Here is a 25329-nt window from a genome sequence, read left to right as displayed (position 1 = left end):
TGTGCTGCCCCCAACCTGGGGGCAGCTCTGGGGAGGCCCCACCATGAGCCCCACCCAGGATTCGTGAAGGGATGGTAGGGGTGGCATCCACCGTGCAGACCCTGGTGGGGCGTCCTTGGAGTAGCTTAAGCAGAAATTGTCCTTCAAACCATTTTTCTAGCAGTCTCTGAAGGTTACGGGGGAGGAAAGTTTGAAAATCTCACAGAACGGCAGGATCTGCTCTTTGATACAAGCCATGGGGGTGCTATGTGTGTGGCTCTAGTGAGCATTCGTGAGTGGGGGGCAGGGTGCTGAACGCATGATTAGCTTCAAGCTCCTTTTCCCTCTTTCTGAAATGCACGTCCCGTTGCAGGCTTTGCTGCAGATGGTGTGTGATGAGAGCCACCACATACTGGCCTTGTCCGAGTACCGTGGGCCGCCTAGCGCCCTGAGCAAGGGCGAGCCAAGTGCCTCCCTCGAGCGATTCCCAAGGGAAGGCCCTGGCCTGTTGGAGGCAATCCCGGCCCTGAGGAGGCACCCGAGCCCCACACTCCTAAAGGGAGAGAAGGTATGGTGGCATTCTGCCTGAAAGAAAATAGGCTGTGGGCATGGAGCACTTTGAGTGAGTTGCTTGGCCAAATGAGTGGAATAAAGGGAAGAACAGGGTCGTCAGTGGACACAGGGGCCGTGCTCCTGGCTAGTCACCTTCTCAGTCATGTTTGCCAGCACATTCCAGCCCTGTAAGGGCAAGAGAGGCCGTGGGAAGATGTGTGGCGGGGCTCAGTGGGAGGAGGACATGGGGCCGCGCCTGAGCCCACAGGGTCTCAGTGCCCACTTTGCAACCAAGGACCCGGGGCGGCACAGAGCGAGAGCCAGGTGCTGAACCCTGTCCAAGGCCACAGGGGGCGGAGGGAGCGGTGGGCAAGAGGGCAGTGCCGGGCCCAGGCCTACAGTGGGGGCGGGAGCAGCCAGTCAGCGGGCACCCGCCCCAGGGCCTGGCAGAGCAGCGGTGGGGAAGGAGGTTTGCCTGCCAACGTTTTCTCAGTCTTACCTGCTGTCTCCTTCAGCACCTTCTTCGTTCACGATGGCGGGCTTGGCTTTTCGTGCCCTGGGCTGGTCGTGGTCTTCTGTTGGGTGGTCTGCTTCAGCCTGCAGGGTGCATTTATGGAAACACCGAACTGTTCGCTCCAATATTTTAGGAGTTTCCTGACATGTGCCTCGACTGGAGAGGAGAGTTTCTACAGATCGTTCAGGAGGCGTTTGGAAAAGAACGGGAGATGCTGAGGGCCGAGTTGCAGCCCCGGCCCTGCGGCTCTGACCCCGGGGACCACAGCTCCCTGTTGCAGAGGCTAGAGAAGGTGGTCCAGGAGCAGGTGAGCACGTGCCTCGATTTAGTGCCCAGAGCCACTGACGGTGAATTTTGGTCCCTGTGTTTCCCCTGACCTTGGAGTGTGGTAGTGACTGAGGAGGAAGTCCTGTCTGTGTGCAAATAGAATCTATTCTGGAAATATCCTGCCTTTCCTTGGAAACAGAGTGGTGCTAAGTGGTCTGGCCCAGGCTGTGCGTGGGAGCCCGGCACTGTGAGGGCCCTGGGGGGCCTGCTTCCCCAAGGTCCCTTGTAGGAGAGGGCACTAGAATCCAGATGCAGGGTCTGTGGCAGGTCAGAGCAGCCTCTGGCACAGACCAGGGTGCAAGTGAGGCCTGAAGGTCCCCAGGGGCCTCTGTGCCTGTGTTCTAGGCCACCTTTGTCCTGTGAATTTGTTCTTCCTCGGTCCCCAAGCTTGTGCCCATGAAGCTGGAAGCAAGAATTTGTGGACAGTGGGCTGTTTGTGCCTGGAGATGCTGGCCTGGCCCAGCCTCCCCCGCCCTTGGGACGTGCTCCCTGCTCCCCCGTCCAGGGGGTGCTCCTCCACGTGGCCATGTCTGTGACCCTGCTCTCCCTCCTTTGCCACCCCGGCTCCGGGGATACCTGCAGGAAAAGTCCTTGGAGCATCTTCGCTTGTCAGACCGGAGCAGCCTGCTGTCCGAGATCCAGGCTCTGCGCGCCCAGCTGCGGATGACTCACCTGCAGAACCAGGAGAAGCTGCAGCAGCTGTGTGCGGCGCTGACCAGTGCGGAGGCCCGCGGGAGCCGGCAGGAGCACCAGCTGCGCAGGCAGGGTGAGCACTGCCCCTCCCGCTGCCCAGCACTGGGGCTGGTCTGTCCGGGTCCCTGGGCATGGGGACCATCGGCCTCAGCATTTCTTAGTTCACAGAACTCCTGGAAAAGCGACTCTGTGGCGCCGCCCAGGCAGTGGGGGGGTCTGTATTGGTGTGAGCGCTGGGCACCAGCAGGACCGTGTCTGGGAGTCCCTGGGGCTTGCACTAGGTCTAAGCAGCCTGTTTTACGCGTTTATGTTAATTTAGGTTCCTTGGGACTTTCTTATAGATACTCACATCATCTCTGAATAAAAAGCATTTTGTTTTCTCCTTCCCATCTGCCACCTCCTCCTACTGATTGCTCCAGTTAGGCCGTCGCATGCCGCCGTGGCAGGCGTCCGGCCATAGGAGAGGTGTTCCGCCTCACACCCTCACACAGGCTGCCAGCAGTGGTCTCTGCACATGCTCTCCATCCACGTGCACAGCCCCTTCTCTTCCTAGTGCTGGGTGCTGAATGATGGGCCAGGCCTTGCAATGCTTTGTGTTTGGGCCATGTTGCATTACCTCGTGAGCATTTCTGGGCCGGACTTACTGGTATTTTGCATCTAAATGCATGAGGGCTACTGGTGTGTAGCTTCCAGTCTCTGAGTTCTGGTGTGGGAGTAGTGCCAGCCTCATGGAGGATTGACCGTCTCTTTCCCTTCCTTTTTCCCCGGGAGACTATAGAGAACCAGGGTTATTTCTTTGCTAAGTCTTGGGAGAGTTCTCTCCCAAGAACTGCCAGGGAAGCTGCTAGGGTCGAGGCAGTCTCTGTTGGGAAGCACGAAGTGTTGGAGTGATGGGTGAGGTGGCGATTTAGGACGACTGTGGAGACGGACACACCTGGTCTTCGTGCACGTCCATCTCGGCTCAATCCTCACTCCTGCCTCCAGGAGACCCCGGACCTGAACAGCTGGCCCTGGGGAGCCGCGTCTGCACGGCCTCTGGTCTGCACGGCCACTCTGCCTGCACGACTCTGGGTGCCCCGAGGCCTGGAGGGAATGAGCCTCCGGTGTCCTGGCCATCGGCCTGGAAAACTCATTTTCCCTGAGAGTGAATACATCTCCCTCTCCGTACTGGTTTGTCTTCAGTTTGTGAAATCATTTGTACAGCTCACCCGAGATTCACGAGTAATGGTATCTTATGTCCCCTAACGTCTTTCTCAGTTGAGTTATTGGCATACAAGGTTGAGCAGGAAAAACGTATAGCAAGTGACGTACAGAAAACGCTGAATGAAGAGCAAGAGAAAGCCAGCAGCGTTCGGAAGCTCCTGGTGGTAGAGCAGACCGTCGTCAGAGACTTAAGATCTGAGCTCCGCGAGTGTAAACAGGACAACGAGAGGCTGCTGGCATCCCTCAGCGAGGCACAGAAGGAGGTCCTCCAGCTGAGGTGGGGGCCCTAACCCTCCTCCCACACAGCACCTCCTGGCTCCCAGGTTCTGTCCGCACTTTTGTCGAGGAACGCGGCATGTGCGCGTGTTGTGATAGGTGCCCCGGGTCTGTCTACGGCCCAGGCGCTGCAGCCTGGTGTGTCGCTCCCTCTCCTGCACAGGTCTGTGCTGGACAGCAAGGAGAGCAACCTGAAGGCCGCGCTGCAGGAGCTGGAGAGCGAGCGCGGGAAGGAGCGCGCCCTGCAGAGCCGGCTGGAGGAGGAGCAGCTGCAGCACCTGCAGAGGGAGGGCCAGAGCTCCAAGACCCTGGAGGTGCCTGGGCGCGGGGCTGGCGGGGGGCGGTGTGGCCGGCAAGTGGGGGGGTTGGCGGGGGGGCGGTGGGGCTGGCAGGTGGGAGCGCAGCTCCTCATAGGGCCCAGCTCCCCGTCTCCCTGTGGTCACGTTCCTGGTGGCAGGGTGTAACAGCAGTGAAGCAGGCCTGCGTCTGCGGTACAGCAGCGTCTTCGTGGTGACAGACGGGTGCTCACAACCCCCACTGTCTGGCCGCACGGAGCACAGCCTCGGAAGTGCGTGTCAGACTGCATAAATGGCAGTGACCCGGCTTCTCTGTGCAGTGGAGGTTGTGTGTGTGAATTGGCATGCTGTTTGGCATCTCTGATGGCCACGGGTCTGGCAGGTGCTCTGTGTTCCTCAGTCCCAGGGCTGGGCAAAAGCGTCTTTCACCCACCCGGGGACTGTGGCTTGGTGAAAACATCGTGTGTCTGAGTGTCCAGGGTGTTGTGGTTCTAGGGAAGGTGTGCATTTACTGAACACTGCTTCAGGAAAGTACTTCATCCCTGAATAAAAATGGCAAAGTAACAGAAGAATTGTTACATGGTTTTCTTGTACCTGTAGGATAAAGAAGTGTAATTGCTAGGTTGAAAAATATGAGCAGAAATTGGGGCAGGAAGATGGTTTTGACACTTCTCTCGATTTGCTTTTTCCCATCTCTTCCCTGATACAGGAGCTAAGACTCTCTTTGGAGAAGCAGCACGCTCAGAGTAATAGACTGTGCGTTGCACTGAAGCACGAGCAGACGGCAAAGGACAACCTTCAGAAGGAGCTGCGGATCGAGGCCTCGCGCTGTGAGGCGCTGCTGGCGCAGGAGCGGAGCCAGCTGTCCGAGCTGCGGCGCAGCCTGGAGGCCGAGAAGGACCGGTCGCTGGAGCTGGCCACGGCCCTGCGCCACGAGCGCCTCCTGACGGAGCAGCTGAGCAGCCGAGCACAGGAGGCCCCGGCGCATCGCGCTCTGCTGAGGAAGCTGAAGGAAGAGAAGTCCCGCGTGGCGGAGCTGCAGGCGAGGCTGGAGCAGGTGCAGCGGCAGCTGGTGGCCGATGTGCAGAAGCAGCGTGCAGAGATCGAGAGGGAGAAGGAGGTAAGGGGCACGCAGACCTCCGCTGTGGAGCCCGCCCAGGCTTGGGAGCCGACAGAGGGGGAGAGTTCCTCACAGCAGCAGGCAGGATTAAAGCGCTCACAGGCGAGGCTGGCTGCACGGGAAGGACACAAGGACGCAAGAAGGAGAGCAGAGACGAGGCCCGGCCGGGCCGACACGGAGAAGAGGCAGGCTCGAGACAAGGAGAGACTGGTGAGAGCACCGCCGACCGCGTCGGCACCCAGCAGCCAGCCAGGGGGCCGAGAGCGCCACATGGGGGCCTGACCCTGGGCCACTCCTTCGTCCCGCTGGTCCGTGCGTCTGTCCCCTGCTGCCCCCTGGTTATCGCAGCTTTGTAGGTTTCCGTGTCGAGAAGCATGAGTCTCCAACCTCGCTCGTTGTCAGGGCTTGGGTGTTCGGGGACCGTAGGGTTCTGGGGCCCAGCCTTGACTCTGCAGGTCACTTTGGGGGGTGAGGCCACCTCAGCGATGTTACCTCCACGAGTTGTGAGGTTGGAAGTCTGTCCGCGCGTTCAGGTCTTTGATTTCTTTCAGCCGCGTTTTGCTGTTTTCAGATGACGAGCGTTAACGCTGTGGTTCTGTTGTTCTGAGTGTTTTATTAGGGGTTGGTGTTGTCGTAAGTGGAACTGGTTTCTTCTTTCCCTGAGCAGATGGTTCCCTGCTGGCCTAGAGCAATGCCGTTGGGCCTTCTGTCGATCTTGCATCTTGTGCCCTTGCGCTTGTTTGTTGTTTCCAGTCATTTGATGCGTTCTTTGGGCTTTTCCACATATGAGATCACGTCACCTGCACGGAGATGTAGGTTTACTTTTTCCTTTCTGGTCCGGGTGCCTTTCGTCCCTCCTGCAGTGCTGAGTGGAGGTGCTGCAGCCTGTTACCCGTCCTCCACCCCCAGCTGTGACAGCTGCCCTTCATCAGAGGAGATTCTCAGGGTACCTGTTTTATTCAGACTTTTTGTGTCTTGTTTTCAGTCTCGAGAGTGAGCTGGATTTGTGGTTTTGGTGTCTTGAAATCTATGGTTTTTGCCCTTTATTCTCTTAATGTCACGTTTCTCGTTCGGTTTCACCGGTGGAGCCAGCCTTGCGCTCATGGGATGAATCCCACTTAACTTTGGTGTAGGATTCTTTTTTATATAGTGCTGGATTCGGTTTGCTAGTATTTTGTTAAGGATTCTGCATTTATGTTCATGAGAGATGTTGGTCTGTACTTTTACAGTTGTGGTGTCTTTTTTTTTTTATGTTTATTTTTGAGAGAGAGACAGAGCATGAGCAAGGGAGGAGTAGAGAGAGAGGGAGACACAGAATCTGAAGCAGGCTGCAGGCTCTGAGCTGTCAGCACAGAGCCCGACGCGGGGCTCGAACTCACGAACTGTGAGATCATGACCTGAGCTAAAGTTAGATGCTTACCCGGCTGAGCCACCCAGGCACCCCATAAAGTTGTGGTGTCTTTGATTTTCATATTGGGATGATTTTTGCCTCACAGGTTGAGAAGTATTCCTTTTATTTTTTGGATAAAATGTTACTTTTAGGTATATTTTATGTCAACCAGAGCCTTTATTTCTGAGAAAATTATATCCTGTGTCTTCATGTGGATTCACGTATGTTTTGCCCTCTTTAAAAATCTTTTTTAGTGCTCACTTTGGCAGCACATATACTAAAAATATTTTTTAAAAACACACAAGGAAAATCAGTGGCCTGGTCTTTTCAGTGGTTAGCCTGCCGTGAAATGTTTGAGAAATGACTATGTGTTTCTAAAATCAAAAGTCTAGATTTCTAAGTGTTACAAAGATAAATCAGACCCCCAAATGGTATAAAATTAGTTTTGGAAGTTCATGTGGGGAGTGTGATCAGTATGTTTTAACAGCTTCACTGAGATACGTGGAGTTCACTAACCTGAATTGCGTCCTTTGCAGTTTTAGTACAAACTCAGAGCTGTGGACTCGTCACCACAGCCAGCTGTAGATTGTGTTCACCACCCCGTGTTGAGCCTCATGTTGTTAGCACTCACCCTCACTTCCTCCTCCAGCCCTGGCCACCGCGAGTCTACGGTCTGTTTGCAGATTGGCCTGTGCTGGACCTTCCTATGAAGGAACCACCCCCCCCCCCCCCCCCCGCCCCCGCGGGGTCGTTCCTTGTCTGACTCCTTTCCTGATGTTTTTGGGGCTCGTCTGCGCTGCAGTGTGTGTCAGCGGCAATATGTTTTGCACGTGGCCTTCGCAGTGGCGTAAGCAGCCCTTGCTGTAGTGGCTGCATTTACCGCCCAGAGTCTTGGAAACGCAGGAGTAGTTTGGAGGTGTGACAGAATGGGCGCCGTGCGGCCGGGAAGCACCCCATGTTGTTTTGTGAAGGAAGCAAGTAGAGTCAAGCCCCAGATGGGCCTTCGTCACACAGGATCCCCAAACGTGTTCCAGATTGTGTGTGTGTGTGTGTGTTTACTCTTTCTCCATGGGAACAGTGGCCTGTAGCCTTCGTGTGCCTCTTATGGACTTGCCCAAACTGTCTCTAAAGTTTTCAGCCAAACCCTATTATTGAATTTTGATTTTTTTTTTAAACGAGTGGTAATGTGATTGCTTAAAAAATGCAAAGAAAATGTTTCCTAAGTTAAATAAGTAATTATTCTTCATGATGCATCTTGGAAAGAATTTGAAGTGATTGATGTAGCCCCTTTGGTGTTATTTTCACTGTTGATGGTTAAAATTTTTTTAAAAAGTAAGTTTAATTTTTTATTTTATTTATTTTTTATTTTACTTATAAAAATAAACCTGTAGGTTTCTTGGTATGTTGCTTTCCTAACTTGGAAAATAGAAAAGTAATGATCCCTGTGTCCTCACGAGGCTGGAGCGTTAATCGAGCGATGCCAGGAAGAGCCTGTGGTCCGCGATGCACGCGGCGTGTCGAGGGAGGCCCGGGCCGGGTTCTGGGCACCCGAGGTTCCCTCCCAATTTCGCGGGTATCTGTCTGCTTGTCTCCAGACACGGTGCCGCCTCCCGCCTCTCCTGGGGCCTCCTCACCCACGGAAGCTCCACCGGGCCGCCCCTGTCCACCAGGTGACTCCCTCTGTCTCCCTGGAGGGGGCCCAGATCCCCGTGTCGGGCAGGAAGCTGGGGACTGTTCGCTTTCTCCCAGGCACCCGGCACACTCCGTGCTGAAGGGCATTTTGTAAGTGAGGCGGTTTGCACTTAGTGCAGGTGCTTGACCCTGCCCGTGTCCGTGTGTTGGCGTGTGTGCGCGCGCACGTCAAGGTCGGGTGCCAGAACTGGGGCCCGTGAAGACTCCTCCTCGTTTCAGCATGTGGCGTCCCCTCCTCACACTGGTGAGGGCCTGACAGTTCTCAGAAATGCAGGTCGAGCCTTCACCGCCGAGACCCCGTCCGTCTGAGGCAGGGGGGCTGCCCTGACTCCACGCCCCGTGTGGAGGGTGCCGGCCAGGGGCCGCCCCCTGCTGAGGGCGGGGCTTCTGCCTTCTGCTTCTGGAACGTGCGCACGAAGGGCCCGTCTGTTGTTTTGCCGTTGACAATAGCGAGAATTGGAACTGCGGCGCCAGCGTGACGAGCACAAGATCCGGCAGCTCCAGCAGACGGTTCAGGACCTGGAGGCGAAGGAGGAGGCCCGCCAGCGCCAGTGCCCGGAGTCGGCACGGCTGCAGGAGCAGCGGCTCAGCCTGGAGAAGGTCCGGCAGCAGCTGCTCTGGGCCGCCGGGCTCCTGACCAGCTTCGTCAGCCAGACGGTGGACAGGTGAGCGCGAGGGCTCCGGCCACGCCCCCGCGAGCCCCGCCTCTTCCGTGAGGAGCGTGCACGAGGCTGGCGCCGGTGTTTGGTGTCAGGTGCCCATTTTTAAGCAACAGACGCTTGTTTCTCTCGCCACGTGTTGACACATTTGTGGGCAGCACTCTCCTGAAAGGTGTTGACAGCATGTGTTTTCTCTATTTGGATACGAGAGAAAAATCCAAGTTTCTTTTAGATCTGTTCTCCTCATGCCCTTTTACAATTGCTCACCACCCAGAGGGTCTGGACCTGACGCCAGGCCCCTCCTGCCCACTCCCACCGCGGTTGGGTGGAGCCAAGCATCCGCGCTGTGTCTGCCTTGCCCACGTCCTCAGGATCACCACTCACGTGACCAGGGTGTGTCTGCACGGTTGAGGGACTGACAGGAGTGTTGACACTATAATTAATTAAATTAATATTTGCCTTTTCCTGTAGGCACAGAAACTCAGCAAATACGGTTCTCCCGTCTGTAATTGGATTCATTTATACAGCAGTATGATCTCTGAGCAGACTTTCCTGGGCTTCTCAGACTGTGCACAGGGCTGCACCACCTCAGGGCCACCACTGTCATTAGAGAGGCCCCGAGTCCCTAACTTTGTGGACAGGGCATGGCTTGACGAAGCAGTCATAAGCAAGTCCTCCTGGGGCTGCATTGGACCCATTTGTCATCTCTCCACGCGTTCCCTCCCAGTGGCTTTGGGTGATTATCAGTTGGGATCTGGGTGAACCCTCTAAGTGTCTGTTTATTTTCACAGGACAATTGGTGACTGGACATCATCAAATGAGAAAGCAGTGACGTCCTTACTGCACATGTTAGAGGAACTCAAGTCTGAGCTGAGCGTGCCCAACTCCTCCCAGGTGAGAGGTGGGGCTGCCTTTGCGGTTCCTTGTATCCCTCCTCCGCTGCCACAGAGAAGTGGGTGTCTTCTTGGGCATTGCCACGTGTTGCCCCGAGAAAGCCGCCTGACCTTGCCGATGCTCAGGCACTCCCCCCAGAGGGGCACGGGCTGCTCTGCCCCAGGCCCAGCCTGCTCCAAGTACACCTGGGTTGAGACCCTGAGCTCTCAGCTGCGCCTGTCAGCTGCGTGGGAAGGTGTTGCCTTGTAGGAAGGTGATCAGAAGTTGTGGTTGCTGGGCAGCTGGGTGGCTCAGTTGGTTAAGCATCCGACTTTGGCTCAGGTCATGATCTGTCTCATGGTTCATGAGTTTGAGCCCCATTCGGGCTCTGTGCTGACAGCTCGGAGCCTGGAGCCTGCTTCAGATTCTGTGTCTCCCTCTCTCTCTGCCCCCCTCTACCCCCAGCTCTCAAAAATAAACGTTAAAAAAAAAAAAAAAGTCGTGGTGTCTGACACAAATTCCTGGTAGATGTTCCTTGGTAATCGTGAAAACATCCTGTTTATTGTGAAGGCAGCATGCATGTAGGCAGCAGGGGACCTTGTACCTGCTGAGCATGAGGGGTCAGTGTGGTGCATCCTGCCCTATTTACCAGTGCCTCTGTCAGTGTCTTGTGCCTGCTGTAGGCTGAGCGTGGCTCTGATTATGGAAGTAACGAACCTGTGTTAAGGGACTTACTCGTCGGACCCTCGGGGAAGAACCCACAGTGCTCTCTGGGCCCTCTGTGTGCTCCCCTTGCTCACAGAGCTGTGAGCAGGCCAGTGCTCTGTAGCAGGCTGGCCCTGTCAATGCAGCCCAGGGCTGTGCGAAGTCAGTTTCTTACAGGATCAAAGAGAAATGTGCTTTGATCACTTACTGTTTTCCCTCCCATAGATGGACAGCTCTTCTTAGCCCCACAAGCTGTCACTGAACCCCAAATATGGGTAAAACTATAATTCCTGAAAACAACCAACAGTAAAAATACACAGTGTGTACCTTTTCTTTTTTTTTTTTTTAGACTAAGAGCGTGCGCGAACAGGTGAGGGGCAGAGAGAGATTCTCAAGCAGGCTCCACCTCCAGCACAGAGCCCAACTCGGGGTTCGATCTCACAACCTTTGGATCATGACCAGAGCTGAAATCAAATCAGCCGCTCAACCAACTGAGCCCCCAGGGACCCCTAAAGTGTGTACCTTTTAACAAAAAACGTATATCCATTAATTTTTTTCTCTTTTCAAGAAAAAAATGCCAGCAGAGCTGCAGGTCCAGCTGGTGGATGTCCTGCTGAAAGACAATGACTCCCTCACGAAAGCTCTGTGCACAGTGACCCAGGAGAAGGCTGAGCTGCGCCTGGCGGTGTCGCAGCTGGAGACGTCTCTGAAGCAGCACCTGCTGAAGGGCCGTGTCCGGAGCGTACGTACTGGTGCTTCTGCTCGGAGATAGCGTGAACCGGGCTTCCTCTGGGCCGTGGGCTTGAGTGCTGGTTCTTTCCAGTTAGCTGTCATGGGCTCTGACCTCCCCAAGATGCCAGATGCCTTATATAACATTTGAGCAGGTTTTCCACTTTGTACACAGACATGGGACCCTTGCCGGGAGATGATGTTTGATACATGTTCATGAAAAGAAATCTGTTCGTTTGGCTTTTACGTAATGAAAACGACCTCAGTTTTCCTGATTGTATAGTTTGGTAGACTTTCTTCTTAGAATGCCTGATTTTTTTTTTCTTTTATATTTAGATTGTCATGTCCCTGATTTTACTTTTATGATGAAAAAATTTTTAATTGTTTTTTGGACTTGTATGCAGTAAAATCTGCCCCTGGTAGGATGCCATTTGAGTTTTCACACACATGTGGATTCTCGTGCCCCATGTGACCACACTGTTAGCGGAGCACGTGGCCCAGCAGCACATCCTGTTCCCGGCTGCCGGCAGGCACGGCCTGGCTCTCTGCGGTTTGCCTTCTCCCGGTGCCACAGAAGCGGGCCCACACGGTGTGTAACGTTTCGGAGGGCTCCTCACTTCTCTCCTAGCGCCCACGAGATCATGCTGGGCGTTGGCGCATCAACAGCTCCTCTCTCGTGCTGCTGAGCAGCGTCCGTGCACAGATGTGCCTCAGTTCAGCCGTCTGGCTGCTGGAGAATATTGGGGTTGTTTCCAGTGCTCAACGATTGTGGTCAGTGCTCCTGGAAGCTGCTGTGAGCAGGGTTCGTTTCTCCGGTGTAAATACCCAGGAGGGGACGCCGTGTCCCGTCACATTTCTGCCGAACCCTGCCGAGTGCCCAATAGCTGCACCATTTCACTTGCCCTTGAACGGAACGTGGGAGTCGGGTCCCTCAGCATCTTCACGCTTGGGGCGGGTGGTGCCTTTTCTTGTAGCGGCCCGCAGTGCGCGGCGACATCTGTGTTTCTTCTTTAGTGAAGAGTCCTTCCAAGTCTTTGCCCACTTGTGTTTTTTTTCCCCCTTTATCTATTTGCATTGAAATCCAAGTTAACATATAGCATAATAATGATTTCAGGAATAGAATGTAGTAGTTCATTACTTATACATAACACCCAGTACTCATCACAACAGGTGTCCTCCTCGGTGCCCATCACCCATCTACCACATCCCCCACCCACCTCCACTCCATCAGCCCTTAGTTTGTTCTCTGTATTTAAGAGTCTCTTAGGGTTTGTCTTCCTCTCTGCTTTTATCCTATCTTTGCTTCCCTTCCTATATGTTCATCTATTTTTCTTAAATTCCACATATGAGTGAAATCACACGATATCTTTCTCTGATTTATTTTGCTTAGCATAATACCCTATAGTTCCATCCATGTAGTTACAAATAGTCTTCGCCCACTTTTAAATGGCATTGTTTTCTTAAATGTTTTCTTAAATTTTTTCTTAAATTGTTTCTTAAATGTTTTCTTAAATTTCTTTCTTTAAATGGCATTGTTGTGTTTCCAGTTCATATATTGTGATATGTTTTGCAAATCTCTTCTCCCAGTCTGTGTTGTCTCTTCTGCATAGATAGTACTCTTCGCAAAACAACAGTTTTAATTTTAATAAAGTCAATTTGTTTTTTTATGGATTGTGCCAAGAGTTTTATAGTTTTACTTCTTACGTTTAAGTCTAGGATCCATTTTGCTTTGATTTTTTTTTTTTTTTTTTTTTTTTGGTCTGAGGGTTAGGTCAAGGGTTATTTGTATGCAGGTTGATATCCAGTTATGCTGGCATACGTTGAAGATTGTCTTTTGTTATCAGTTTGTCTTTGCCAAAGTCAGAAGTTGCTCCACAGTTGTGTGTGTGTGTGTGTGTGTGTGTGTGTGTGTGTATTCTCTGTTCTGCTCTCCTGGCCCTCACCAGCTGCCTGATAGGTGTGGGTGACAAAACCTCCTCCAATTACACATTGGTGATCATTGCATTCTATGAACATACTAAAAACCTGTTGAACAACTGTTTTCAGAGGATAAGTTTTATGGTATGTGATTTATATTTCAATAACGCTATTATAGAGGTTTAGGCAAGCATTGACATCTTGACTGTATAACTAACTGTTACTGAATTTAGCGGTATTGAATCTTCTCATCTGTGAACTTGGGATGTCCCTTCATGTATTTAAATCTCTTAAAATTTCTTCCTTTTTTTCTTTTTTTTTTTTCTATGTTTGTTTATTTTTGAGAGAGAGAGAGCATAAGCAGGGGAGGGGCAGAGAGAGAGACACACAGAATCCGAAGCAGGCTCCAGCCTCTGAGCTGTCAGCACAGAGCCCAACACGGGGCTCAAACCCACAAATTATGGGATCATGACCTGAACCAAAGTCAGACATTCAACTGACTGAGCCACGCAGGCATCCCATAAAATTTCTTTCTTAAACATGTTGTAGTCATCAGCATTCATATTCTAAAAACATTTTGTTAGATTTTTACCTAAATATTTCATTTTTCAGGGGCCTGTTGTAAATGGTACTTTTCAAATGTTTTGCTTTCCAATTATTCATGGCTAGTGTATGGAAACACATCAACATTCATAGGTTTGCCTGGACCTTAGATGTCCTGTGACCTTGCTAACCTCACTTTTTAACCCTCGAAGTGTTTCTGTAGGATTTTCTACATGGACAACTACATCATCTGCGAATAGAAAGTTTTATTTTTTTCTTTCCAATGCAAATACCTTTGATTTTCTTTTCTTGCCTGGTGTACAGGCTGGACTTCCAGACTTGGACGTGTTTGTGCAGGCGTGGTCCCCCATCTTGGGGGTGGCCTTTGCTCTGTCACTGTGAAGGGTGGTGAGCAGGTACTCACGTGAAGGCCCCAGCCTTAGTGTGCAAAGACTGTATCCTGAACAGATGTTTAATTTGTTATGCTTTCTCTTCACCTGTTGATATGGTGATGTGTTTTGTCTTGTTCGGTCAGTTAACATGGTGCGTTACGTTGATTTTTGGATGTTGACTATCTTGTGGCGCCAGGAAAAGCCCCACTCGGTCATGATGTCTTATTATTTTTATATATTGTTGGGTTTGATTTGCTAATATTTTGTTGAGCATTTTTGTATCTGGGGTCACGAGGGATTTTAATCTGGAGTTGGTTTTTTGTTTTTTATTTTTATATTGTCATTGTCTGGTTTTGGCCTCATAAAATAAGATGAAACATGTTTCCTCTTTTTACTTTCTGGAAGAAATTACATAGAGCTGGTATTTATTTCTTCCTTAAATATTTGTTAAAATTTAACCAGGAAACCACCTGGGCCTAGTGTGGGTTGTTTTTCAGCGGGTTGTTTTTCAACCACCCCCGCTGAAAAATGGGTGGTAGTTAGTGATGAACTTGATGTTTCTGGTGCTGGATGGAAGGAGAGGGTCCCGTGAAAGTCAGTTTGTCCAGCTGGTTGGTGTCCTGTGGCCTTTTGAGCCGTCTCCTCCTTGTCTGCAGTCACCACACGGGAGATACTGACATCACTGAACAGAATGGTGAATTTGTCTGTCTTCAAGCTCGATCCAGTTTTGCTTTGTGTGTTTGAAGCTCTGGTGGGAGATAAAGTAAAGGGACCTCTGTACTGGGGAAGTAGGGTCCAAGCACTAAGGAGACTCAGGACTTCCGTTCTTTGATGTGAGAAGTTATAAAAGCTGCACATTTTAATCTTTTTTCTTTTTTAAGTTCATTTGTGTATTTTGAGAGAGAGAGACAGAGAGAGCATGAGCAGGGGAGGGGCAGAGGGAGAGGGAGAATCCCAAGTAGGCTCCACACTGTCAGCACAGAGCCTGATATGGACCTCGAACCCACAAACCGCGAGATCATGACCTGGGCTGAAGTCAGACACTTAACTGACTGAGCTACCCAGGCACCCCGAAAGCTCCGTGTTTTACTCTTGATGAAAGCTGTCATCAGCACCAGTTCACAGCCCTGTCTGCTTCTCTGGAACTTGCTCACAGGTGTTTGGAGGTCCCTTGTTGAAGGCATCCTGTTGGCCCTGTGGGACTAAAGCCCAGTCACCATTAGAGCACTTTTGTCCTTTATGTGAAAGTTCACAAGGAAATCAGGAAGTTATTTCTATTGAAGAAAAATTGACATACGATACTGTATTAGCTTCAGGTGTGTAACACAGTGGTTCGACACTTACACACATCACAAAACGGGGACCACCCTGGGTCTGGTTACTAGCCGTCACCACACAGTTACTGTGTTCTCTCTGCTGCATCTTCTTTACGACTGGACATTTGCACCTCTTAGTCCCCTCCATCCATTTTGTCCGTTCCCCGACCCTCCTCTCTCTGGCCACCAACCAGTTTGTTCTCTGTGTCTGTGAGCCTATTTCTAATCTGTTTTGTTTGTTCATTGGGCGTGTTTTTAGATTCCACATGTCAGTGAAATCAAATGGTATTGGTCTTTTTCTGTCTGACTTATTTCACTTGGCATAATACCTTCGAGGTCCATGCATGTTGTCATGGACACTTGGGTGGCTTCTCTATCTTGGCTCTTGTAGATAATGCTGCCGTTAACATAGGGTGCAGGTCTTTTTTCACATTATCTTTTCACTTTCTTTGAGTAAATACTCAGAAATGGAGTTACAGGATTGTATGGTAGCTCTGTTTTTAACTTTCTGAGGAACCTCCAGAGTGTTTTCCAGAGCAGCTGCACCAGTTTGCATTCCCACCAGCAGTGCAAGAGGGTTCCCCTTTCTCGGCGTCCTCGCCAACATCTGTTGTTTCTTGTCGTTTTGGTCATAGCCATTCTGACAGGCGTGAGGTGGTATCTCATTGTGGTTTTGACTTGTATTTCCCTGATGAGGAGTGATGTGGAGCATCTTTTCAGGTGTCTATTGGCCACTTGGATGTCTCCTGGGAAAACTGTTCAGATCCTCTGCTCATTGGATTGTTTGTCATACTGAGTTGTATGAATTTTTAAAATATATTTTGGATGTTCACTTCTTATTGGATATATTGTTGGTTGATGGTTTCCTTTGCTTTTTTAGTTTGGTGTAGTCCTACATAATTTTTGCTTTCGTTGTAGGAAATAAATGTTTTCAAGGAGTAAGTCACAGTCTGCGAGTGAACTGGTGGGGCATTTTGCCCTTCATGTCCAAGACAATTTCCATTTCTAGAGTGTTTCTTTCCAGAAAAGCCCAGGCTGTGTTTTAGAACCAGGAAAACAAACATCTGTCCTTTTCCTTCTTCCTCATCATGGGTCCAGTGAGGGCCCTTCCACGGGGTCCCCCTGGTGCTAGGCTCCTCCTTTCAGCCAAGTCCTGGTGCTGGGGGCTGGTGCCACCAGGCTGCCTTTGATTCCTGTTCCAGACTGAGGGGCGGAGGTCACAGTGCACATGGCCCAAGTACTTGGAGCTCCCTCTGGCCTCAGTAACAGGTCCTGGTTGTCCGATGTGGGCAGTCCCTTTGTTGTCCTCACTGTGGGATCCTCCTCCTCTGTTAACGCGTCCCTACTGGAGCTCTGGGCGTCTTCCACACACATCGTGGTGTCCAGGCCATGCTGTGTGCATTTGGACACGCTGCCTGGTCATGACGTCCTCAGTGTGCGTGGCACCCATGTGGGGCCCTTGCTGAGGTTTCCAAGAGTGTGATTTGTTGGTGCTGGAGTAGAACCAGGGATTCACACCTGCCAGGAGTTAGCATTTCTAGGACCAGAGAGTATGAGGGTGTTTAACAGGCTTAGCACTTTGAATTCAGGGTTCTTTTCATAATTATTTAGATTTTGTTTTTAATAAAAATGTACCTTTTGTGCAGTCATACTTCAATAAATGCTATGTAGCAACTACCCGTGAGTATTATCTGATTGATAATACCACGTGACAGCTTAGGCACCAGCGAAAAGAGGCTGAAGGTGGCCCAGGCATGGCCCACATCATGGCATTCAGGAGATGTGCACCCAGCCTCCTTGCACCCGGGGTGGGCCTCCCCCTGGAAAGACCCCTGGGGGAGCAAGAAACAAGCTGTTTGAACATGACCCTGCCCCTGGGGCTGGGGTTCCGAGGGGTCATCTCCTGCCGACTCTGCCCTCGGCCATGTTTCTCAGGGTACTCCTCTGTTGGCTCAGCCGTGTGGACGATGCCGTGTGTGGTTCGTTACAGAGGCCGGACAGGTCTTCATGGAGGCAAGACAGGGTGGTGTCACAGAGCTCACCGCGACAGCCGGAGGCAGGGTTGCCCGCAAGCGAGGATGCAAACCCCTGCAGCATGAAGGTAAGGGCGGGTCTGAGGGCTGTGTTGGGTGTGCACGGTGTCACCTGCTTGGTGCCCTTTGTCTGTTTTTATAAAGACTGTCTATTTCTAGAGCAGTGTAAGGCTCACAGCAGAATTGAGGGGAAGGTGCGGAGACGTCCCACACCTGAGCGAGCCTGCATGGACGGGTCCTGGTCACCCAGAAGCACGGTGCATGGCGGGGCTTGCTCTCGGTGGTGCACACTCTGTGGGTCCGACAGTCGTGTAGGGACAGGTGGCCGCCCTTACGTGTCTTGCAGAGTCGCTTCCCCTAAAAATTCTCTGCTGTGCCTGGTCATTCTCCCTCCACGCCTAAAATCCCGGTGCTTTAAAAACCCTGGCCTGTTCATTGTAGCAGCAAAAGCATTCTTGTGACATGGGGTTCCCCTGGGCCTGAGCACAGCTGCCAAAACACGTACCCGCCCTGTGCCTGTTTCCAGCCGGGAGACATGCTGGTTCTAGCTGTCGAGCTGTCGCACATGAGGGGAGTTCAAGTGAGAACACCTCCATCTGAAAGCTGGCCCCATTCCGCACAAACCTCGTGTCTGTGCTTGGAGTCCCGTTAGACCACAGTCTCCACACCCTGAAAGGGCCCTGCTCATCATGTTGGCCCTGAGGTTTGTGCTCTGAGCCCTCTCGAGTGAAAAATTGTGTCACAGCATTAGGGTATAAGGACATACCTCTCTATGTGACTTGAGGGATTTCCCACAGCCCCTGAGATGTCCAGGGGGCCCAGGATGAGACGCCGCCCCGCCACAGGGGCGCACCTTACCTTGTGGTCAGATTCCTGGGGTCTTTGGGGGGCTCCCTTGAGGCTTGGAAAGGAAGTCTGTGGTCTCCCTTTTGTCTGATACAGGAGATCAAACTCTGCACAGCAAAGCCGTCCCTGGGGACGGAGGTCACACAGGGCTGATGTGACAATTTGCTGAGAAGGAAAACAGTCTGGTTCTTTTTCTTTTTCTTTTTTTGAAGATTTATTTATATATTGAAGTTGTCTCTATGCCCAACGTGGGGCTTGAACTCACAACCCTGAGATCAAGAGTCGCACGCTCCACCGACTGAGCCAGCCAGGTGCCTCTGTCTGGTTCTTTTTAAAGCACAATGGTACAAACGTACTGTACAACTTCTGTCAGCAAGATGTCTTTGTTCCATGATTGTTTTGCTTTTTTCTTCTTTCAGATGGAAAAACTATATCTGCGTTATTTGAGAGCAGAAAGCTTCAGAAAGGCTCTGATTTATCAAAAGAAGTATCTTTTACTATTGATCGGTGGATTCCAGGACTCTGAACAAGAAACACTCTCCATGATCGCTCATTTGGGAGTATTTCCTTCCAAAGCTGATAAGAAAATTAGCACATCTCGCCCTTTTACAAAGTTCCGAACTGCCGTCAGGGTTGTGATCGCAATATTAAGGTAATCTTCGCAAGCAGGAGGCACATTGGGCTTAGTCCTCCGTTGTCTTACTGTGCAATTACATTCTTTTCTAAGATGATGACACTTGAGGCCTTAAAGTGTACGTGGCATTTGCCTTCAAGAAATCATGTGCAAAACTGTCAGCTGCCTTCTGACGCCAGAAGATTGAGGGATGCCTTTTTATCACAAAACAGTGCCTTGCCCCTTGATGGGTCTCTCTCAGGGTCCCTTCTGATGACAGGCACATCTGATCAAGTTCGAAACTGCATTTCACTGCTTCAGATTGCAGTTTCCTGTGTTTTAGTCAAATTTGTGCTCCATAAAAAGGGCCAGGTGCATAGGAACAGGGGACCCACACGAGGTGCTATTTTCCATCGTGAGTATGAGACCACTCCTGGGGGAGGGGAGGCTGTGGGGGTCCCACCAGCCTCAGACGCCGCTCACTGTCCCAGTCGTTTGTTTACACAGGGTCTCTTTTGGGGGACAGGTATGTGACTCTGGTGTGATTGGAAGTTTTGACCTGTTCAAAATTAACAGTGATGAGAATCCATTTTATATTATAATGTAAGATGTGCTGAATTTCTAAAAATGTTTGTCCCAGTAAGAATTGTACTGCTGTATCCGCTCCACACAAGGTGTGTCCTCAGGCCCCAGCCATCTGTGGGAGGGTACACGCTGAACGCAGTAGCTGGGTGGGCTGCCTTCCCTGGCTTCTCTCCCCCAAGCTGCAGAGGGTGGTGGGAGCCCTGCTCCCCACAGAGACTGAGCACCGGCCATTCCGGTCCATCAGGGTTCCTTGCTCTCGTGCTCTCGACTCTCAGCCTCAGGCCACTTAGTCCCCTCACCTCTGAGTTCTGACCAGAGACCACCCCCCCACCATCTGTGTGTCCATCTGTCTGTCTGTCCATTCTGCGTTTTTGGACAGGAAGCCTGGTAGGTGGTCTGTGGGGCTGGTAAGCAGTCCCAAGGCCCCGCCGCCAGCACTCCTCTGACGGTGGAGGAGCATTTTCAGCAGCAGTGGTTTGATGCGAGGCAGACATGCCTTCTAAGAGGGCCTGTGGTCAGAGAGGCAGCGGTGCCTGGAGCAACAGCCAGCAGGAAGGCCCGCTCTGAAGGGCGTCCACTAAGCCACAGAGGGCCCGTCCCAGGAGGGTTCAGGGAGCCCCCCCTCCCCCCCCCCCCAGTGCTGCTCCTCCCGACACCCACCTGGTACTCCTCAGTCTTCTGATCAGGAGCGCCTGCGGGCAAAAGCCTCTGTCTTTGCGCCTTTTGTCCTGAGCCATTAGGTGGCGTTAGTGGCGAAGGGAGCAGGTGTTGCAGACTGATTTGAACTGGGGTCTGTGAGGTTCTGAGCTGGTGGGCATCGGGCGGTTGTGGGGGCTGTGGCAAGGAAGGTGCTGAGGGCACAGGCATCAAGGTCACCACAAAGACAGCGGGGGCCCACCTGAGTCTGATTCCAGTCGTAGATGGCGTCTGGATTTTCGTAGTTCTTTTCGCTCCTATTTGCTCTAGTTTTCAACGTTTTGTGTCCTTTTCTTTCCTTTGTAGACTGCGTTTTTTGGTTAAGAAGTGGCAAGAAGTAGATCGAAAAGGAGCTGTTGTGCAAGGCCGAGCGGCCCGCCCAGGTGGGCCCCCTGCTTAACCCCTTTCCGCTGGCAGCCAGGTGCTGGCTGAGCCCGTTGGAGACGCAGTAAAGCAAATATGAAATCAGTACATCCAGGGACGCTGGCAGCGAGGCGAGATGGCTTCAGAAGGAAAACGGCTTTAACGTTGGGAAGCGTAGAAAAACCCAGGGTTTACACAGTTAATGGTTGAAAAAATGTAGAAACGCTAAATATGTTGACCAATAACTCATTTAGTAGAAGGTCCATCTTACTGTCCAAAACCAAGTGATGTTCTGCTTGGTATGGCCACATCTGTCCTTGGGGCACCACTGCCTGCTGGATCAGCCACACCTGGTCCCCAGGTGCCATGCTGACCCACGCACAAGCACAGAGAACGCCCCTGTCATGGGGCACGCAGCCCCTTGTCCTGCGGGGCTTCGGGGGCCTGGTGGGAGGCTGCCAGTAGGCGGTGCCCCCTGAGCTCTGCCCCCAGAGCTGACCATCAGGGGACTGGGCTTCCCTAGTCACTGATTAGCTTTGGTTCCTACCTGTTTGTTACTTCTTGAAATAAAAATGGCTTTTCGACCTTCAGGCCTTTAGGAGAGTTTTCTCCTACACCAGGTGCACCTGGTGGTCTCCAGTGTTCTGCCTCTCCCTCTTTGGAGACCTCTCCTCAAAATGGGGGGGGGGGAGGAACACCCTCCTCACTCCTGCCCCCAGGATCCCCTGGAGGCACTGCCCGTATGCGTGCTGGGGTCAGGTCAGCCCTGCAGGCAAGGGCAAAACACAGGTGATCAAAACTCAGGGTTCTTGTAGAGCTTTTTTTTCTTTTTTTAAATAAGAACAATTCCATTCATTCATTCATTCATTCATTCATATTTTAAAGAGAGAGCACCAGTGGGGGGGCGGAGCAGCAGGAGAGAGAGAATTTTAAGCAGCTCAGTGTGGAGCTTGTGGCAGGGCTCAATCCCCTGACCGTGGGATCATGACCTGAGCTGAAATCGAGTCGGACACTCAACTGACTGAGCTGCCGAAGCACCCATAGAGTTTTTAAAACAATTTTTAGGGGTGCCTGGCTGGTTCAGTTGGTGGAGGATGTAACTCTTGATCTCAGGGTTGTGAGTTCGAGCCCCACATTGGGTGTAGAGATGGCCTAAAATAATAAAAAAAAAAAAAAAATTCAGGGGTGCCTGGGTGGCTCAGTTGGTTAAGCGTCCAACTTCGACTCAGGACATGATCTCACGGTTCATGGGTTTGAGCCCCTTGTTCGGCTCTGTGCTGACAGCTCAGAGCCTGGAGCCGGCTTTAGATAGATACTGTGTCTCCCTCTCTCTCTATCCCTTCCCTGGTCACACACACCTTCTCTCTCAAAATTAAATATTAAAAAACATTTTTTAAATCTCTAAGGCATAATTTTTATAAATAGGGTATTTTTAAAATGTTTGAAGTTGCCATGCAGATCTTAAAAGCTTAACTTTTGGTAGAGGGTCCTTCCTACTAAAAGGCATTCATCTCTTTTCCTATTCCCTTTGTTGTTAAACGATTGTGGGGGAAGGATTCCCGATGCCACGGCAGCAGCCTCCACCCAAAACCAGCACGTCCCCACCAACCCGGGATGCATCCTCCAGCCACACTGGGGACCCTGTGCCAAAAGCTTCCCCGTGCAAGAGGGAGAGGTGAGTGTACTTCGAGGCTGCATTTTCACTGCAGCCGGGCCCGCGCTGTGGCGCAGCCGCTGTGCACGGGGCTATCTCCAACCGCGGGACCCCTCCCCAGACGTGCACACAGCCACGCAAGGCCGTGGTGGGCTCACCATAGTTCTCTGGGATTGGGGTTTTGCACACATGATATTATCTCTGTACTTAGCACTCAGTTGGCAGTTGAGATGTTACAGCAACACAGCTAAACATCCATAGGTTATTTTAGGTGGGGAAGAGCCCTTTTCATTTTAAGAGACAGGAGCACTTGTGGTTGGATGGTAGAATGCAGGTTTGTTTAAAAATTAAATTGAGGAAAGCTTTCCATAATGGCCTAAGGGTTTGAGCCAGGATTATATGGAATAGGCACGTCCTGAGGCCCTGGTGGGGGTGGCGGGATGTGGCCCCGCCTTGTCCCCAGAGCGTGTTTTCCCAACAGAGGGATTTCTCATCTAGGTGCTAATTACGGAAGATGTGACTTCCGTTGCATTTCTGCAGATTGAACCATGTGACCATCCTGTCCAAATGCTCGTGTGAGGAAATCTAGAGCAGGAGTCATTTATGTAATTCTTTCAACAACATGACCTCCAGTGTTTGTAACATACCCTTAAAATGTGTAGCAGAATTCAGTTTGCATCTTTGTGGGTGTTTGCACACACATCCAGTCTTCTGTTTCTCTGAGTGAGCTTTCCAGAGCAAGCTCCACTCTTAGGGTACAGCACTGTCTCCGAAGTGCCATTGACCGGCATTCGCTCCTTCACCCCATGCCCCTGGCTGACGGTGGCATGTCAGTGCAGACCACACTTCAGGAGTGTGGCGGCCACTGGTGTGGCTGTCCCAACAGGAGAGATGGTGCAGTACACACAGGCGCCACAGCCGTGCCACGGGGCAGCCCAGGTGCATGTGCTGTGCGTCCGGGTCTTGATCTCCGTGCTGATGACATTCCACCAACATGTGCAGTTCCTCAGGGAGACATATCATGAAAGTTTTGGCTTTGGCCCGGCCACGAGCAAGGCAGGGAACGCACACGTGTCCACTCTGTGTGGGGAAGGCAGAGGTTGCTGGTCTGGTGGCCGAGGCCTCTCCAATGTGGACGGGGTGAGGATGAACAGGAAGTGTCCCTACCCTGAGAGACAGTGACAGCAGAGGACCAGGAGGAAGATGCACTGAGTAGGGACCAGAATGGGACGGGTTGTGCCTCCAGTGAAGGGGACAGCTCGGGACCATCGGAAAAGTCCCGTGGGTAGTTGGGTCACCCTCAGGGCACAAAGAACAGATGGGTCTGAGGGACAGTGGTGCAAAAACCAGTTGGGATAATGAATTCATACATGACGGTTTTATGAATAAAATCATAGTATACAGTAAGTGTTAGTCATTTTAAGCCTGCAACATTTTATAGAAGTTGGTTTTTAAAAGCATTACGTAGCATTTTTAAAAAATGCCTTACTTTTGGGGCGCCTGGCTGGCTCAGCCTGCAGGGAGTGCAACTCTTGATCTCAGGGTCGTGAGTTTGTGCCCTGCGTTGGGTGTAGAATTTGCATACATATGTACATACACACATACACGCATAACTACATTTTAAAAACCAAAACGAACAAACGCACACACACATATGTACATGCTTCACTTTTTTTTCGTGGTAAAGGATATGAAGGCGATGTTTGTCTGCTTCACCCCGTTCCCTGCTGCCTGTCTGTGCTCTGGGTGCTGACTTCCACTCTTGTTTTATGTGTTTGTTTGAAGATCCACTCCATCCTCAAATTCAAAATCAGAAAGATCCCTGACTGCTTCTCAAGACCCTGAACATTCGTTGACAGAATATATTCATCATTTAGAGATGATCCAGCAAAGACTGGGCGGGGCACCTCCAGGTAATAAAAGTTCTTCTCTGTTTTCTAAAATAACACACTGAACCCTGGGAACGAAAAGTAACATCGCAGAGGCTGTAGTATTCAGGTTAGCAAGTGTTGTTACTTTCGGTCTTAATAATTAACCATTGTTAGTAGGATCGTTGGGTGAAGGCACCTCCAGAAGTGTGAGCAGCGTCTTCAGCGTGAGCGTGGGGATCCATTTGCTTGATCACTGGCTGGGCCTTTTGCTCCATTTTATGCTCACAGGGAACAAATAATTATGTTTCAGGATAGAATTTTTGGGGGCTTCTTTACTAACGTAGTTTAAATTTAAATTTTTTTTTTCAACGTTTATTTATTTTTGGGACAGAGAGAGACAGAGCATGAACGGGGGAGGGGCAGAGAGAGAGGGAGACACAGAATCGGAAACAGGCTCCAGGCTCTGAGCCATCAGCCCAGAGCCCGACGCGGGGCTCGAACTCCTGGACCGCGAGATCGTGACCTGGCTGAAGTCGGACGTTTAACCGACTGCGCCACCCAGGCGCCCCTTCACTAACGTAGTTTAAGCCATTGTATATTTTAGTTGTAATTCTTATTTTTACCATAAATGAGATTAACTCAGTGGTACTGTTTCAGTATCATGAAATTTTTAAGAGACACATGAAGAGTTCTGACGAATTGCTACGTCATTTTTCTTTATTTTTAGATTGTACTTCAAAGAAATCCTGCCACCAGAAAATTAAACAATGAATAAAATCCTTGCGGCTCTTACCTACGACAATTCTACTTGAGGAGAAGATTGGGGTTCTTTTTCCTTTGTCTAAGGAAAGCTTGTGGCGTGGCATCTGGGCAGCACCCAGTCTCCCCACGTGCCTGAGATGCCAGCCCCCCTAGTGCGGCTCCTTAGGTGTTCTCACCTGTTTGTAATACTACAAAGCCAAGTGGAGTATATTCTGTGTAATTTCAGTACGTCTTAGGTCCTTACCTTCCTGAGGTGACGTGTGCGCTCGTGAGTGGCAGGCGTCTGCCCTGCCCCGGGCACATTGGCAGAGCCCCTGCCCGCCTCCAAGAAGGAAGCAGAGCCTGGCCTCCTGTTGTTTATTTTCTTCAAGTGTACAGATGGGGACTTGGTTTAAAAACACAAACACACAAAAACCAAAAAGAATAAAAGTCCAGCACTATTTTATTTGTGAACGGCCCTTGTGTTGTGTTTCAGTCTTCTCCAATTTGCTTTATCAGTGGCAAGAAACCAAAACAGAGACTGGGAATTCCTGTATGTCAGGGTTTTCGGAGGGACACAAAAGTGTTCCTCACCTGGTAAAGACAGGTAGCCACTTGCCTATTGCTGGGTCTTACTTGGTTTCCTAGTTGAGTATCTCCATGTGATTTCAGGACCTCTGAGTATGACATTTATTCTGCTGAGCGTAGGCTTTAACACAAAACCATTTTTTCTGAATCACAGCTTACTTCC

At 51.1% G+C, this 25329-nt stretch overlaps 1 protein-coding gene across 9 annotated transcripts in view; it reads left to right on the top strand.

Annotated features, from left to right (window-relative positions):
- Positions 1–25054, top strand: part of PCNT (pericentrin) — a 134966-nt gene extending 109912 nt beyond the window's left edge. For 4 of the 9 annotated variants that reach the window (XM_040483678.1, XM_040483676.1, XM_040483677.1 and 1 more), the window contains 15 exons: positions 353–547; positions 1179–1352; positions 1955–2138; positions 3323–3545; positions 3708–3858; positions 4550–5170; positions 8493–8707; positions 9493–9595; positions 10848–11021; positions 17167–17277; positions 18475–18707; positions 20256–20332; positions 21867–21987; positions 23752–23879; positions 24565–25054. In XM_040483678.1, coding sequence (XP_040339612.1) covers positions 353–547; positions 1179–1352; positions 1955–2138; positions 3323–3545; positions 3708–3858; positions 4550–5170; positions 8493–8707; positions 9493–9595; positions 10848–11021; positions 17167–17277; positions 18475–18707; positions 20256–20332; positions 21867–21987; positions 23752–23879; positions 24565–24608 — 2754 coding nt within the window. In that variant the 3' untranslated portion in view covers positions 24609–25054. Of the gene's footprint in view, positions 1–352; positions 548–1178; positions 1353–1954; positions 2139–3322; positions 3546–3707; positions 3859–4549; positions 5171–8492; positions 8708–9492; positions 9603–10847; positions 11022–17111; positions 17278–17516; positions 18285–18474; positions 18708–20255; positions 20333–21866; positions 21988–23751; positions 23880–24564 lie in introns of those variants that run through there. The other 5 variants (XM_040483685.1, XM_040483679.1, XM_040483680.1 and 2 more) reach the window with 4 other exon arrangements.
- The last annotated feature ends 275 nt before the right edge of the window (positions 25055–25329 follow it).

This window comes from Herpailurus yagouaroundi, unplaced genomic scaffold (genome assembly GCF_014898765.1).
Source record: "Herpailurus yagouaroundi ecotype Mexico unplaced genomic scaffold, PumYag 162, whole genome shotgun sequence".
Lineage (NCBI taxonomy): Eukaryota > Metazoa > Chordata > Mammalia > Carnivora > Felidae > Herpailurus > Herpailurus yagouaroundi.
This window is presented reverse-complemented; position numbering and strand designations above follow the sequence as displayed.